Below are 16,931 nucleotides of genomic sequence, written 5' to 3'. Positions count from 1 at the left end.
AGCGTAAAGGAGCAACTGTACTTAAAGTGCTAGAAAAGAGAGAGTCCATAGTTTTTGTTACATTATCAAGTTGTTCTGAGGTTTTGGATATGCTAAGAAATTTGGATACATCAGGAAGATAACTTAAAAAGCAGTCTTTTGTGGTAGAAGTGATGGCTCTACCATACTTGTAACATAAAGTAGAATTTAAAATTTTGGCTATTTGAAGTTTGCACAAAACTAAATAATGATCTGAGATATCATCACTTGGCTGCATAATTTCAACACTATCAACATCAATTCCATGTGACAATATTAAATCTAGAGTATGATTTCGACAATGAGTAGGTCCTGAAACGTGTTGTCTAACCCCTATAGAGTTCAGAATGTCTATAAATGCTGATCCCAATACATCTTTTTCATTATCAACATGGATATTAAAATCACCAACTATTAAAACTTTATCTGCAGCCAGAACTTACTCGGATGTAAAATCACCAAACTTTTTAACTTTAATAAAGTCTGTATGGTGCCCTGGTGGCCTGTATACAGTAGCCAGTACAAACATAACAGGGGATTTATCATTAACATTTGTTTCTCTGGATAATGTTATATGAATCACCATTACTTCAGACGAGTTATACTTGAAGCCTTCCCTCTGAAAAATCCTGAAAACGTTGTTATAAATTGAAGCAACACCTCCCCATTTGCCTTTTAGACGCGGCTCATGTTTATAACAGTAATCTTGGGGGGTGGACTCATTTAAAATAATGTAATCATCAGGTTTTAGCCAGGTTCCTGTCAAACAGAGCACATCTATATTATGATCAGTGATCATATTATTTACAAAAAGTGTTTTCGTAGAAAGAGATCTGATATTCAATAAGACAAGCTTTATCATTTGTTTATCCATATTGCATCTGTTTTTTATTTGTTGAACCTCAATTAAATTGTTAATCTTAACTTGGTTTGGATGTTTTTTTGTATTTTCTAGTTCGGAGAACAGACACAGTCTCTATAGTGTGATATCTAGGTGAAAGAGTCTCTATGTGCTGAGAATTAGCTGACACCTGTGACGTGAGGCAGCTAGCAGACGGTTGGTTTAGCCAGTCTGTTTGCTTCCTGACCTGGGCCCCAGTTAGTCAAGTATAAACACTAAGACTATTTGCCATATTTCTAGAGAGAAGAGTGGCGCCACCCCAGGAGGGATGAAGACCATCTCTTTCAACAGGTCAGGTCTGCCCCAAAAAGCTTGTCCAATTGTCTATGAAACCTATGTTATTCTGTGGGCACCACTTAGACATCCAGTCATTTAGTGATGACAATCTGCTATGCATCTTGTCAACACTGTAAGCAGGGAGGGGACCAGAGCATATTACAGTGTCTGACATCGTGCTTGCAAGTTCACACACCTCTTTAATGTTATTTTTAGTGATCTCCAACTGGCGAAGTCGAACATCATTAGCGCCGGCATGAATAACAATCTTACTGTATTTACGTTTAGCATTAGCGAGCACTTTTAAATTGTCTATGAAACCTATGTTAATCTGTGGGCACCACTTAGACATCCAGCCATTGAGTGATGACAATCTGCTATGCATCTCGTCAACACTGTAAGCAGGGAGGGGACCAGAGCATATTACAGTGTCTGACATCTTGCTTGCAAGTTCACACACCTCTTTAATGTTATTTTTAGTGATCTCCAACTGGCGAAGTCGAACTTCATTAGCGCCGGCATGAATAACAATCTTACTGTATTTACGTTTAGCATGAGCCAGTACTTTTAAATTTGCCAAGATGTCAGGCGCTCTGGCTCCCGATAAACATTTGACTATGGTGGCTGGTGTCTCTATATTCACGTTCCGTACAATAGAATCACCAATAACTAGAGCACTTTCATCAGGATTCTCAGTGGGTGCATCACTGAGTGGGGAGAACCTGTTTAATGTTTTGATTGGAACAGAAGAGCAGTGTTTTGACCCACAACTATGCTGCCTCCCTGTCACCCAGTTGCCCTGCTGCAGGGGCTCTGTTGCCGGAACCAGACAATGTACAGGAATCCCTGAGGTAGACTCATCCAAAGCCATATCTAGAGTCCTAACATTCTTACTGTCCTCAATTAAAGTTTGGATGCGTGACTCTAATTCTGAAATCTTCTCTGTCAGCCTAACTATTTCCCTGCATTTATCATATGTGATCATTTATCATATCATGAAGAGCGTGCATATCATGAATGCTGGGTCTTGTTTGTTTTCTGACAATCTACTGAACCTACTGGTAACTTGTTTGCCACGTAGCAATAAAAAATATACTAAAAACCTTGATTATTCTGGTTAGTCACATTGTACTGCTATTATTTTGAACAATACTGTACATGTGGCAAGAGGTGCAAATGACAATAGCAGGAGAAGCCATTACTCACCGTGCTTGATGAAATATTCTTACTGCCGTTGTTTGATGAACTTGGAAAAACTGGAGCGAGAGAGAGGAGAGGAGAAAAGAAAACAGCGATAGGTTCGAATGAAAACACTAATGACAAGCTAACGAGTGTAAACGCTTTGCACTCTGTACATCTCTGTACATCTTTGTACATCACTCACGGATATAAAATAAAAGTGAACGATCAGAATTAATCTGTTAAGATTGATCGATAATATATGAAATATGGTGTGAATTAATTTGTTTGAAACGGTTACCATCTCCAATAAGCATTAATCCACAAATTACTTAAGCTGTTAACTTTTTTAACGTGGCTGACATTCCCTTTGAGTCAAAATAAAACCAATACTGAAGATGAACATCGAGCCAAGCAAGCTAACGAGCGAAAGATTGACTCATTCTCGAATCAAGAACCGGTTGCATTTCTGGACATGGACAGTATACTGTACATATATTTTCAATGGAGGGACCGAAAGCTCTCAGACTACATCTAAAATCTTTAACTGTGTCTTGAAGATGAACAGAGGTCTAACGGGTTTGGAACGACATGAGGGTGAGTCATTAAAGACATCATTTTCATTTTTGAGTGAACTAACCCTTTAAGGTCATGGAGTAGCCTAGCCAGTCTCCAAACATCAGTCCTATAGAAAATGTGGAAAGAGCTGAAACTTCAAGTTGCCAAACAACAGCAAAGAAGTGTAAAGAGGGGTGGATCAAAATCCTCCTGAGATGTGTGCAAACATGGTGACCAACTACAAAATACATCTTACCTCTGTGCTTGCCAACAGGGGTTTCTACACGAAGTACTAAGTCATGTTTTTCTTGCGGATCAAATACTTTTTTTTTTTTACTCACTGAAATGCAAATAGATTTCTAACCATGTCTCTATGTTAAAATAAACCTACCATAAAAATTACAGACCCTTCATTTCTTTCTAAGTGGGCAAACTTACAAAATCAGCTGGGGGTAGAATAAATATTTTCAACACTGTGAATTAATGAGAACGTGATAAAATGTTGTGTTGACATCAAATTAACTCGCTGGAATTCAATTCAAGTTTATTTGTATAGTGCTTTTTACGATACAAATCACTGCAAAGTAACTTTACAGAAAATGAAGTTTCTACAATATTTAGTAGTAGCTTATCAGTGTTGAATGTCAGTTTATGTGTGTATGACAGAAATTTTCTGAAAAATTAATACAATACGTAGTCAAACAGATGACGAACAACACTATTAACAGCAATTATAATATGATGCAATCACACTTTTGCAATATTGTTAGTTTTGCATGTTGTTTTAGGGTTAGTGTCATCTGAGGTCCTCTCAGGGGTTCTTGATCCAGACTGTAGCTTGTGTAAATCCTAGTTAACCCATGGCAAAACAGAGAAACAAATAGAGACATAATTAGCATCACTGCTGATCCCGTTTTTTTTTTTTTTTTGTTCGCTATATAGATAAAGGTGACTTCCAACCAAGTAAAATTAATTAGTTTAACCTAAGCTAAAGAATAATAATGTGATTTTAATCAGATACAACTGCAGTCACAAATTATGAGATGCATTATTCGAATGCTGAATGAAATAGTTGTGTTTTCAATCTAGATTTAAACTGAGAGAGTGTATTGAACCCCAAATATCATCAGGAAGGCTATTCAAGAGTTTGGGAGATAAATGCGAAAAAGCTCTACCTCCTTTAGTGGAGTTTGCTATCCTAGGAACTAAACAAGTCCACATATGTGACCTAAGAGAGCTTGATGGGCCATTTAGGGCCTTACAGGCAAGTAATAATAAATTGTAAATGATACGGAACTTAATAGGTAGCCAGTGCAGAGACTGTAAAATTGGGGTAATATGATCATATTTTCTTGACCTGGTAAGGACTCTACCTGCTGCATTTCGGACTACCTCTAGCTTGTTTATTGAAGATGCAGGACAACCACCTGGAATGTGATATGTCATGGCCACAAGATTATTATGTCGAGATAAAGACATCCTTGTGTTGTGGCCACTCAATGTGGAGTCATAGCCTCGAGATCCTACGTTGAGAAAACAACATCCATTTCTTGTGGCCATGCCTAAACAAGCCTTCGTGACCATAGAAGCCTGTGATTTTCAGGGATGGATACAAAATTTTAACCATCCCACAGGCTTGTAAATTCAGTAACAGATTGTGTCTTTTTATTTAATATTTGTACATTATTATTATTGTTGTTATTATTATTATTATTATTATTATTATTAAACTATAATAAAATAGTATTATAACTGGTTTAGGGATATTTTTTATTTAATTTTGTTAAATATATCTCCCTTGAATTTGTGTATGGCTTTACCTAATTAATGTTCTCTTTAATTAATATGTAACCAAACATTTAGCAAATATTATAAAATACAGCCAATAAAGTTTTGACTTTATGATTGTATTTACGCCCCTGTGTGACGATAAATTTGTATTTTTGTTTACCAAAAATGAATGATTAATTCCTAAACAGGCTCCGTATGCAAAAATATAAATGCATTAAATGACAACAGCATTTGATCTAAAGGTTTAAAACCAACAGTTAAAACCTCAACATTTTCTGACTAAGCCTTTATCGTTTTTATATAGCTACAGTACTGAATATATATTTTTGATAGGTTTAATCAAGGTAATTTTTCGTAAATTAAAACTGAAACTAAAACTAAAATTGTTGGTTAACAAAAAGAATCAAAATTAATAAAATTAAATGAAAATAAAAACAGTAACTGAAAAACTTCGACTGTCCCTGTCCGCGTACCTATTTTCCTCATCAGGAGGGCTGCGGACTGTCGCAGGAAATTATTTTTTTGAGACTGCTGTGATTGTGCGGGTACAGCAGAACGTTGAGACGCAAGTCAAGTAGGCATATCTGCATACATCTGTGCGAGGCTGTCCCCGATCCTCCCGATAATGAAAATTACGTAATACAGACAGCAGAAGTATGCTTTGACCTTCACAAATAAGCTCTCATTCTGTGCCAGGAAATCTGACCTTTAGTTGTTTAGGGAAATACCTGTATAATGCACACGTGAGCTGGACGGCTATTCACAGAGAATGCGTTTTTGCATTTTAAAAAACAAGAGGCAGAAAATGAAACGGAAAAAAAAAAACTATTAAAATTAATTTGAAACATTAATTTGGGCCATAGCTGTGGTTTTCTGCCAGGTGCAGGTTGTATCAGTGGGCCCTGTTAAATTTGTATTTTCGTTCTGTTTATTTATTTGCTGAGGGGGGGGGGGGGGGGTATGGTGTATTGGTTTGTTCGGGTGGGCGATATGGCAAATTATTATTATTTATTTATTTATTTTTTAAATCATGATTTTATCATGATTGTTTGTCATGTTGGTTTTGCTATTTTGCAAGCTGTTTGAGCATTACAGCCAAACTAATATCCCTATAAAAAAGACAAACCTTGTTAAATTAAGATAACAAAATATTAAAAAGTATGGTGGATATTTAGGCCAAAGTGGGAAAAGATTAAAATCTTTGTCATTATTTTATCTTCGTTATAAAAAAAATAAAAATAGAACACAGATACACATAACAAATACTGTACACATAACACATATAAAAATAAACGGTTTTATTTTTAGGTACAATGGTATTTAGCAGAAGCGTTCAAAAAATGTAATGAACAAGTAAAATAAAACTATACAGTAAAGACTATTAAAGCAACAGTTTTAAAGTATTTCAGTCAAGAGTACTGAGTGATTTTTTTTTTTTTTCTCTTTGTTTTGGGCGTTTTATTAACATTAAAGGAATAATTCACCCAAAAATTAAAGTAGGTTAGTGTTTTGTTTTTTATACCTTCATGTACTGACTCAAAAATAGTTTTAAACCTGAATAAATGTTCTTCTTTTCCTAAAAATAAACATTATGTTGAAGGTGGAAAACCAAACAGTTGCTGGTTCACAGTGAGTTCCAGAGAACCCCCCTCCCCCCACCCCACTATCAAAGTTATTGTGGACCAGCAACTGTTTGGTTATCAGCTTCTTAAAAATATCTTCTTTTGTGTGCAGCACAAGAAATAATTATACTGTAGGTTTGGGACAGCATGTCAGTGAATATACAATGACAGAAATTACATTTTAGAGTGAACTATCCCTTTAATTACAGTGGCAGCATGTTCAGTAATGTCCCTAAGACCTGCAGATATCTAATATACAGACATGCATCTGTTAATTTCAGTTGTTTACTTTCATTTTAGACCAAACCAACTGAGGCTATACATAAACCTTGTGTTTTATGTATTAACACAAAACATAACTTTCAGTTCAGTAATCAGGCGCTGTTTTGAGTATGCTCAAAAAAAAAAAAAAAAAAAAAAACGCACGTCAGAACAGCACACAAATAAAACATTTAAATAACCAGTAGGGCTTTAATGCAAATAATAATAATAATAATAATAATTACTTTTGTGAATAAGTGCAGGATGTGGGGATGTTAATGTATGCAGGGCCTCTGCTGGCCAATGGGCGCCCTATGCAGATTTTTTTTAACCCCCTCCCCAAATTATTATGGAAGTTAAAAAAACAAACACACACACACACACAAACAAAACAAAAAAACACCTACTGTAGTGGTCAAAATAGAACTTTAATAAAATAAAGTAAATAACTAAATTGTAATTCAATGTTATTATTTACAAATTACAATTGTACCTAGACAGTTGCCTATGGCTATGATTTTACTAATACAGCTGTCTGATTCATTTTATAGTCTCAAGCACTCGAAATTGCACACAAGAAAATGTTACTTAAAACAAGGATTAATTTTTGTAAGGGTTGTGAAAATGAAAGATTAAGTGGATATTTGAATTTAATTAAACGGAACATTTAAACTGTAAGATGATATTAAGGCAGATGACATTAAAACACATTATTAATTTAATGTTATCAAAATCCCAAAAAAGTTTTAACAGGATTATAAAAGTAGTCTACCTAAAAGTGATGCACGGGCCTCATGTTGGGCTTTTTTCTTTTCTTTATCTCGGTGCCGGAATACTGTTGTCTTTTCTTGAACAAAGTTGTCCATCAGTTCTGATCATTTGTTGTCAGTCGCAAACATGAGGTGAAAGCGAGCGAGCGCGCGCACGCAGATGCAGAAATGGAGCATCACATCCCAGCCAACATTTCCATGTGGGCCCCATATGGGTTTTTGGTGGGCTATCAGTTGGGCCCTGCATGGGCAACCCAAATGGGACCCGTACATTTTTGTCCATCGGCTCCACTTGGGCCCCGTGTGTGTTAACTCATAGGGGCCCATGATGGTTCCATAGTGGGCTCCAAGTGGGGCCCATGTGGGTGTTCATTAGAGGGGTTCCCAAATGGGTTCTTATAACTGGGGCCAAGGTGGGCCACATACAAAACCCTTATGGGGCCCAGATGTGTGATTACACTGGACCCACAAATGGCCCTTATATGGGGTTTTAGTGGGACCACAGTGGGTCAGAACTGGGCCCCATTTATATTTCTTTATTAATTCCTCTGGATAAAGTTAATGTGCTAATATGCAATAAAACTCTAAATTAAAATGTTTTATTAACCTAAAAAATTGGTGCTTAATACATTTTAAATTACATGTTAAAATATTTCAAATGTGAAGAAAATGACTTCAACTCAGAATCCCTAAATCACATTTTTTATTGGGTAAAACAAAATAAAACAAAACAGGATAAAAACTGGATAAAAATATGGTAACACTTTCTTTGAAGCCCATATTTATAATACATTATAAGGGTACTCTTAAGGCATTATAATGAATGCATAATGCATTATAAAAAAAACATATAATATATCAACTCATGAATAATCATAACAATTATAATACATCATAATACAATACATAATATAATTTATCATGGTTATAAGAGTATGATTATTTATAAAACAATGAACACCATATTAAATCTACTTAATTTACAGTATAATGGATTGTATCATATCTTGACATTGTTTAAGATATGCAAAGTATCTTATTACAGCTTGTGAGTGGTTAGATGTTGAGTGTTACTTGACTGTTTCCTTTGGAGCTAATGTTAATTTATGTGAGCTTAATAATCTTTTATATGGTTACATTTTATTTTGATGGTCACCTTAATCAATCGATTATAAGCAGCTTTGCCACTACATCCCAACTAACTCTCATTAGAGTATTAGTATGCTCAAGAATGGAGAATCTAGTGTGGTAGAATAAGTTGACGTACTTTCAAAGACACCTATGTCAGTTTATCTGTTGGTTGACCATCAAAATTAAGTGTTGTAATACTCCAATGATCACTAGTTGATATAGTTGCAGAGTTACCCAACAGCTGTCTAAGGGGTATCATCAAAATAATCAAACATATTACAATAAAAATAGTTCAAAGCAAATGTGTTATATTACACATTCATCTGATATGATATCTGATCTTATGGTTGTTTGAGTGATACATTTTTTTTTTTAATTATTATTATTACTACTAATAATAATGCATTATAACTAAGATAAATATAATCCATCGTAAAAGTGGATGCAACTTGTTTATTGTTATTAATAATCATACTCTTAAAAGCTATAACCACAAATAAGTAAATATATTAAACCTGTTCTTATGAATATTCATGAGATGATCCAACATATAAGTTGTATTATAATGCATTCCTTATATTGCTTTAAGAATACCCTTATAATGTATAATATGGGTTTCATAGAAAGTGTTAATACAAACATACTTGAACAGAACAGGATGAAATGGTATTATGCCTGGGCCTGTGCAGACTTCTCAGCTTCATACCTAAAAAAAAAAAACAGTAAAGAAAGAAAAACAGAAAAGGAAATTATTTTAAAATACTACTAAAACATTTACAAAAGCATTAAAAAGCATGTGTAGTTATAATTAAGTTGTGCCAGCACTTCATATTTTTGGTCCGAGGAGAATGATTGGAGAGTTGGTGAAGTGTCCTGGTGAGTTGCTATCATTTATCATCATCGCAGCAATGAGCACTGGAGCTAGTCTACGAGCAGCAGTGTACAATAATGACACGTATATTTTTTACCGTCATTTCACTAGTTCACGCTTACATATAATTAGCTGAGGTATGGTATGTGTATTTGGCGTGCTGTCTGGGGAAGGGCTCTGAGCTCGGGAATGGCCCGAACCTAGAGTACCCCCCCTCCCCCTCTATTTATAAAGTGAACTCAAAGTGAGGAGATGGGGTGGAGGAGGGATGCTGATAAACCGTCAGTGGATAGAGGTACGTCAGCGATATTTATACTATGGGATTTATTACTTGATTATGGTCCACCTGTGTCGATTAGGCTAAGTATCTGCCGCGCTCCTCCTGAATCTTGTTAATAAAAACATCATTTCACTAGTTCACGCTTACATATAATTAGCTGAGGTATGGTATGCGTATTTGGCGTGCTGTCCGGGGATGGGCTCCGAGCTCGGGAATGGCCTGAACCTAGCCCCCCAAAAATAGCATAGAGTACTGGCGGGGGCTGATATTGATTTTCTGAGAAGTTGTCTCGTTGGCAGGCCGGAAGGGCCTACATACTCCGGTGGGAGCGACTTAGGCGTTGGAAGAGTAGGCCCGGTAGGGCTCGAGCCGATGCTCAACGGTAGCTTGTGGCGTTGGAACAGTGAGCCCTACCGGCTGATGAGGAGGAGCAGCGTGGTTGTGGTGCCCGACCGGAATAGGTCATGGTGTCGGCGCACGGGCCCTACTGGCTGATAGCCCCTGCTATTCAGTGGGCGAAGGGCCTAATGCTGACCGAGAGGGCCCATGAAGCCTTCGACAGAAGATTGAGTCTCAGGATGACAGACGTCTGGGTCCTCTAAGTTTGGCAAATAAAAAGCTTTGGGCTGGCCGACAAGGAGGACTCTGGCAACATCCGAAGGGAGATCCCGACTCACGGCATCGGATGGATGAGACTAGCTTGCGGCCAGCAAGTATAGACCCAACCGGGAGAACTCACGCCAGACGTCTGAAGGGATAACACGCATCAGACAGGTAAGCCTCGCCGGACGGGGAGAGTGGAAAGGAAAACCCGACTGGGAGGACTCTCGCGGCATCCGATGGGGCATTAAACTCAGAACATCGAACGAGTAAGCCTCGCCAGGTGGGGTTAAAAGATGTGAGGATAGCTGAGAGCGTTATATTTTTTTGTAGAATTTGGTGAGAGGTCGAGACTCGTAGTGTCGGACGGTTAAGCCTCGCCTACCGTCAAATGGAAAGGTAAGTTGTGTGGCCGAGAGAAGGGAGCACACGCATCGAATGGGTTAAGTCTTGCCGACCATAGAGTGGAAAGGTAAAGGTTGTCTGTCCAGGAGGCTCTCGCCAGAGTCCGAAGGGAGCACACGCATCGAACGGGTAAGCCTCGCTGACCATAGAAAAGGAAAAGGTAAGGTTGTCTAACCGGGAGGCTCTTGCTGGCGTCCGAAGGGAGCACACGCATCAAACGGGTAAGCCTCTCCGGATGGGGGACAGAAAAGGTAACATTAAGTGGCCAGGAGGCTCTCACCAGCATCCGACGGGGACTTCCTGTTTCCGGAAACAACTGGGCAAGCCTCGCAGACCATAGGATGGAAAAAGTAAGTTTGTGTGGCCATGAGGCTCTCGTCGACATCTTATGGGAGTTCGCTACTCGCAGCATGAGACGGGTAAGCCTCGACGACCGTAGGAAGGAAGGAAGGAGGATTTGTTTGTGTGTTTGGTACTTGCGGCATCAGACGGCTTGCTTATTGGGTTAGATCGGTTTTGTGACCTAGACCACATGGAATGGTAGTGGTTGTCTGGCCAGGAGGCTCTCGCTGGCGTCTGATGGGAGCACTCGCATCAAACGGGTAAGCCTCGCTGGCCAAAGGATGGAAAAGGTCAGGTTGTCTAGCCGGGAGGCTCTGTCCGACGTCCGATAGGAGCTTAGCTCCAGGAATTGAACGGGTAAACCTCTCTGGCTGAAGGACGGAAAAGGTTGTCTAGCCGGGAGGCTCTTACCTTCGTCTGACAGTAGCTTAGCTCCCGGCATCGAACGGTTAAGCCTCGCTGGCCAAAAGATGGAAAAGGTAAGGTTGTCTAGCCGGGAGGCTCTCACCTACATCCAATGGGAGCCCTGACTCCATGCATTGGATAGGTAAACCTCTCCGTACGTAAGACAGAATGGCAAGAAAGGTAGCCGAAAGGTAGGGCTTTCACCTATGTCCGAAAGGAGTGTGAGCTCCTGGCAACGAACAGGTAAACTTTGCTAGCCGCAGAATGGAAAAGGTGAGGTTGTCTGGATGGGAGGCTCTCGTCAGCATCCGATGGGAGCTCGAGCTCCTAGCATCAACGAAAGAAGCCTCGAAAAGGTAAGGTTATCTGGCCGGGAGGCTATGGCCGGCATCCGGTTTTTATTTATTTATTTTTATTTATTTCTTTTTTTTTAATTTAAGATTGCTTAAGCAGGAAAGCTCTTGCAGCATCTGACAGGAGTTTAATACACGCAATGTCATACGAGTAAGCTTTGCTGATAGTTGAACGGAGAAGGCAAAGGTTGGCTCAACCGGGAGCACTCTTGCAGCGCCTGACAAGGAGTTCAATACTAAGGATGATTTGGTTGTCTACGAGGGTAGAGGCTGTGAGGCTCACTTGAATATTTTTTTAGCAAATCCAATGAGCTGCTTCCGATTATAAGCCAGAAAAATCTTGTTTTTTTTATTAATTGCATTTTAGATTAATTTTGAGTGATCAAGCCAGTGAATGGTGAAATAGGTCCCTTAATAAATGTGACAGGTCACGGAAACCAGTGACACAAGTCGGCAGCACAACTTTCGAGCTAAATGAGAAAGAAGCGGGGTTTTTTTTCAAAATTGGTGATTTTCGTTTTTTTTCTGAATCTGTTAGTTGAGATCACGAAGAAGCCTCTCCGTGTTTGAGATAGCAGTATTGATTGGTATATTTAAAAGCGTACATTTTGAGGTTGAAATCGGCTTGTTTTTTGGAGATTCTAGCACGCAGTAGGGGCGTGTCATTGTCTGTGTGTTGATGGGGATAAATTATGGGGATAAAGACAGAGAAATCCGAAAATCCGTAACTTTGACTGTAAATGCTACATGAGGAGAAAAGAGAACTCTCTGCATGGGAGACAGTCCTGTAGCCAGAAGCTTTCTCCAGACATTATGTACAACATACGGCTGGACTCTTTAGCTGCAGAAAAAGAGTGGCAGGACATGCAAATTATTGGACATTTAGAGGCAAACAGACGCACAGTGCAAACTTCGGAGATGGTTACATGCACAAAGAAGACCCCCACAAAGAGAAAGTGTGCCCGAACGACTTATTTCATTGGAGGCATCGAGATCTGCAAGAATACTTTTTTGTTTCTTAAGGGGTGAGTTTCCATAAACATCAACGTTTGTCGTTTTGTGTTCATTCTAAGAACACGTACACGTTATCTCATGTTTAGTCCATGTTTAGACCTTCCCATATCTACCTATTGTTATTAGCTAGCTCATAGCTCATCGGTTATCACAGAATCCTGTTCAAAAAGTCCTAATGCTACACAATGAAATCAATTCACCAAGTTTTATGTAGAAAACCAGCAAATAACAAATAAAATTAGCATCAATATGTACTTTTTGTTTACATAAACATTAAAATAATAACATTACAAATGATGGCCAGATTTTAAAGGAGTGTCTTGCAACATTATCTACACTGCACAAGTTCAAATAGAGTTTTGACAAAAAAAAAAGGTTTTATAAAAAGATAAAACTCACATATTTCAGCCTCTAAATCATTCTCCTTTATTATTAATAGTATGCGGTCCGATTTTTCCCATTGTGTCTGTCGTTGCTATGCAACCATGCAGCTTTACAAGGGGGTATGGCTTATCTAAATGAGATGTAAATGAGCCCTATTGTCACTCCCAGCAGGTGAGAACAGGTGAGAACTGCACAATGTTTAGAGGCAATTTTTCACCCTTTTGAGCTTTTTTTGAGTGCCTACCCTCAAATGGCCACAACTTCTCCAAATATTATCATTTCCATGTGTTACACATCGTTGGAAAGCTTGGAGACTACACTTTCAGAATCTGTGAATAACTCCAAATGCCCCAGAACCGACTTGTGTCCCTAATTTCCATTATTGGTCACAAATTGGTCCTGCCAGAATACTTGCATGGATATTAAAATTAAAATTAAAATGTATGCATTTAGCAGACGCTTTTATCCAAAGCGACTTACAGGCTATGATTTTCAGGCTATGTGCAATTTGGCACAGGTGCATCTCGTTTAGCTAATCATCTTAACTAGCACATAAGCATATATCCAGTCTTCCTACCTCCTGTCCCACGACAGTTTTTCGGCATCCCTCCTCCACCGCAACTCCTCACTTCTAATCTATTTATCCCAAATTAGGGATAGGGGGAGTTATTTGGGTTCGGGCTATGCTCCGGGCCCGGACCACTCCCCCAGGACAGCACGCCAAAATATGCCTACTATTCGCCTTCAGATTAGATGTAAGGGTAAACTCGTGAAATGGACGTTTCTAAGCATTTATCTCTTCTTTCGGTTTGTTGTTGCAAACGTAGCTGCGTGTCTGTCGCTGTGTTTGGCAGGTGCTTGTGTGAGTTGCGTCCCATGGAAACTGCGTTGGAAAGCTTGTGCTGGATGTAGGGAAGTATGTGTGTTTTGGTCGCTGTTGGTTGATGTCTGTCTGTCTGTCTGTCTGTCTGTCTATCTATCTATCTATCTATCTATCTATATATATATATATATATATATATATATATATATATATATATATATATATATATATATATATATATATATATATATATATATATCTATAATCTGCGCTATAGTGTATAGTGTATTTGAATACACTCGTCTACTACTCGTCTGTCTAGTCACTCTCAATGCTCTCAAGGCGGGCTTTGGTAAATTCTCTCCCCAACGTGACGTGATGCAATGCATTGTGGGGGATGGGAGACCGCTGTAAGATAGTACCTACTTTTTCGTATTATATTCCGCTTTGTGATACCCAACAACATAAAATACAATGGAAAACCGTTTAAATGTTTATTACTGCCAAGCAAATTGCACAAAATCGTTAAAAAAATTAACCCTGCAAAACGGCCTTTAAGAGGGTATTAAAAAAAACGAATACAAAATGCTCCATCTGCATCGGACGCCATCTTGGCAACCCCAGCAAAAGTGTCTAAACTGAAGGATTTTTCCAAATGACATCGTCAGGTGAAAGGTCATTGTGGATAATTTTATCATATGGTGAAATTATTATTTAAACTTATACTAATAGTTAGATTGGGCAGGACTTCATAAAAGGGTGCTTCATAAAAAATGTATAAAGAAATTGCCTTGACAAAAGTGCACTTTGGGCATCAAGGGAAAAAGGGACAAGTGCTCAAGCAGGTGCTTTTCTCATCAGCAAGTGATTCATTTTAGCCCATGGACAGCCAATAGAGAGACAGCTTAATATAATCTGTTGTTCTCCCTGTTGCCTACAGCAGTTTTTGGTCTGGATGCTCTAGTTCATATACTTGGCTGAGGACATGCTAGTTTTACTTTTCCACAAGTCAATCTGATTCCATCAGTCCTGGCTAGTGTATGGGAAGACTACATTTGTCATCTGTTAGTGGCACCATGATGACCATCCTGAGTTTGGTTCTCAGATCTTGTGTACCTGTGATGGAAGAGTCCATTTTTAATGTGACGATTACCTTTGAAGTGTAGAATATTTGCAGTCTGGTACAGGTAACAGTATTTGGACCTAGTTTACTGCCAGTAAACTACCAGTCTGTTGAGTGATGAGGTTTTTATGAGTGTATTTTTTTTCCTCTGGAGGCACAGCCCTCTGCACTCTTAAAGTGTTTGTGACATCATTTTATGTTAAGCACAAGTTTGATAGGGTTCCCATCACATCACCTACCATTTCAGCATCAAGTAAAACTATATCCCTGAATAGGGAATGAGATTCTTCATTATGAGGCACAGTTACTGACACAGCATCTCATTTCCTATTCAGGAAAACATGATTACATTATAAGAGACATTTTGTTGGGTCTTACAATTTACAATGAGAAATACCTTAACTAACTTAAGAAAAATCAAGTGCTATTCAGATGACCTCTTCAGATGAACTTAATTATAATAACTTATTAATGCTTTCAGTTACATACAGAAATACTGAAGAAAATACCAATTCTGAAGAAACTAAGAACACTAGAGCAGGAAGCTGGGAAAGATGTTGCTTTAAAGACAACACCGGATGAAGAGGATCAAACGAAGAAATCCAAAGAGCTTAAATGGAAGCCTAATTGTCATCCAAATGCTGAGCTGTAATGTGAATATTTAGCTTCTAACGATAACAGGTGTGCTGGATTTGAGTGCAAATTTCCCAAAACTTCTGTCACCACTATGTCCCTGAGTAACATTCCAACTGGGTTACGTGTGAGTTGAGCTGAGTGAGTGTGCTTGCTCAGAGAACAGGAAGCTGTTCCTCTGAGAATCAGCTGGAAGGGGACAAAGCCCAGATCGTTCCTGCTATTCTGTGATGACACTGTTGCAGAGCATGATCTCACCACTTCTCAAAAGCTCTCCATTAATGGTCACACCCTACACAATGAATGTGTCAACAGTATACCAAAGAGAGAATACCAAACAGGCTGGTAAAAGGCTCCATGCTCCTATAGAGGAGAATGTATTTAATCCAGCATTCTCATCTGTACACCATTCTAAACAAGAATTAACATTTCTAAATATCTTTTATGCTTGCAATTGGTTAACTCTCATGTAAGAAATATAAAAATCCTTTTAAAAAAACACGTCATGAAAATTTTTGTTCTGCTCATGGCTGAGAATAATGTTTATTATTATTATTATTATATTTTTCTTTTTCAGATATGCTGTTTATAAATGGGCATATTTTATGATACCAGCTCTAATGTCTATGAATGTTGTAATATTGTATAATTTTTTTTTTTTTTTTTTTGTAAAAACTACCAGCAACAGCCTGTCCTACAAATAAACAACAACTATATAAATGACAATATATTAAAATATAAATCTCATGATAAATTTACATCAGATTGCATTACCCAGACAATTTTTTTTTTTTGTAAATGCCAATGCTGCTGCCTTTTTGTGTGTGTGCTGTAATATTTTGTAGAAACTTATTTGAATAATTGTAAGAATCCATTAAGCAAAGCTGCGGTTTCCAATAACGGAGCTATTAGTCTTAATATTTATATTTTTATTAAATAATATAATAATCAACCTAATTTTCTAAGTAAATATAACCAGCATTACGGGGGATCATGCAGAGGTGTGTTATAAAATGTTAAAATAGTTTTACATTATATATAGGCTACATTATACTCTAAGGCTCAGTTTCCAGTTAAGGGCTAAAAATAAACCAGGACTAGGTTAATTCTATTAAATTAATCCACAGTAAACAACAGACTTTCTGAGATGTTGCTTAAATTTGGATTAACTAGTTCTAGACTATAGAGTCT

General features: G+C 38.0%; 1 protein-coding gene across 3 annotated transcripts in view; it reads left to right on the top strand.

Annotated features, from left to right (window-relative positions):
• The window catches only part of mthfsd (methenyltetrahydrofolate synthetase domain containing), a 162,246-nt gene extending 145,671 nt beyond the window's left edge, over positions 1–16,575 (top strand). Inside the window, exon 7 of one of the 3 annotated variants that reach the window (XM_052531244.1) lies at positions 15,589–16,575. In XM_052531244.1, the coding sequence (XP_052387204.1) occupies positions 15,589–15,759 (171 nt within the window). In that variant the 3' untranslated portion in view covers positions 15,760–16,575. The remainder of the gene's footprint in view (positions 1–15,588) is intronic. The other 2 variants (XM_052531245.1, XM_052531243.1) reach the window with 2 other exon arrangements.
• The last annotated feature ends 356 nt before the right edge of the window (positions 16,576–16,931 follow it).

This window comes from Carassius gibelio, chromosome A18, assembly GCF_023724105.1.
Source record: "Carassius gibelio isolate Cgi1373 ecotype wild population from Czech Republic chromosome A18, carGib1.2-hapl.c, whole genome shotgun sequence".
NCBI lineage: Eukaryota > Metazoa > Chordata > Actinopteri > Cypriniformes > Cyprinidae > Carassius > Carassius gibelio.
This window is presented reverse-complemented; position numbering and strand designations above follow the sequence as displayed.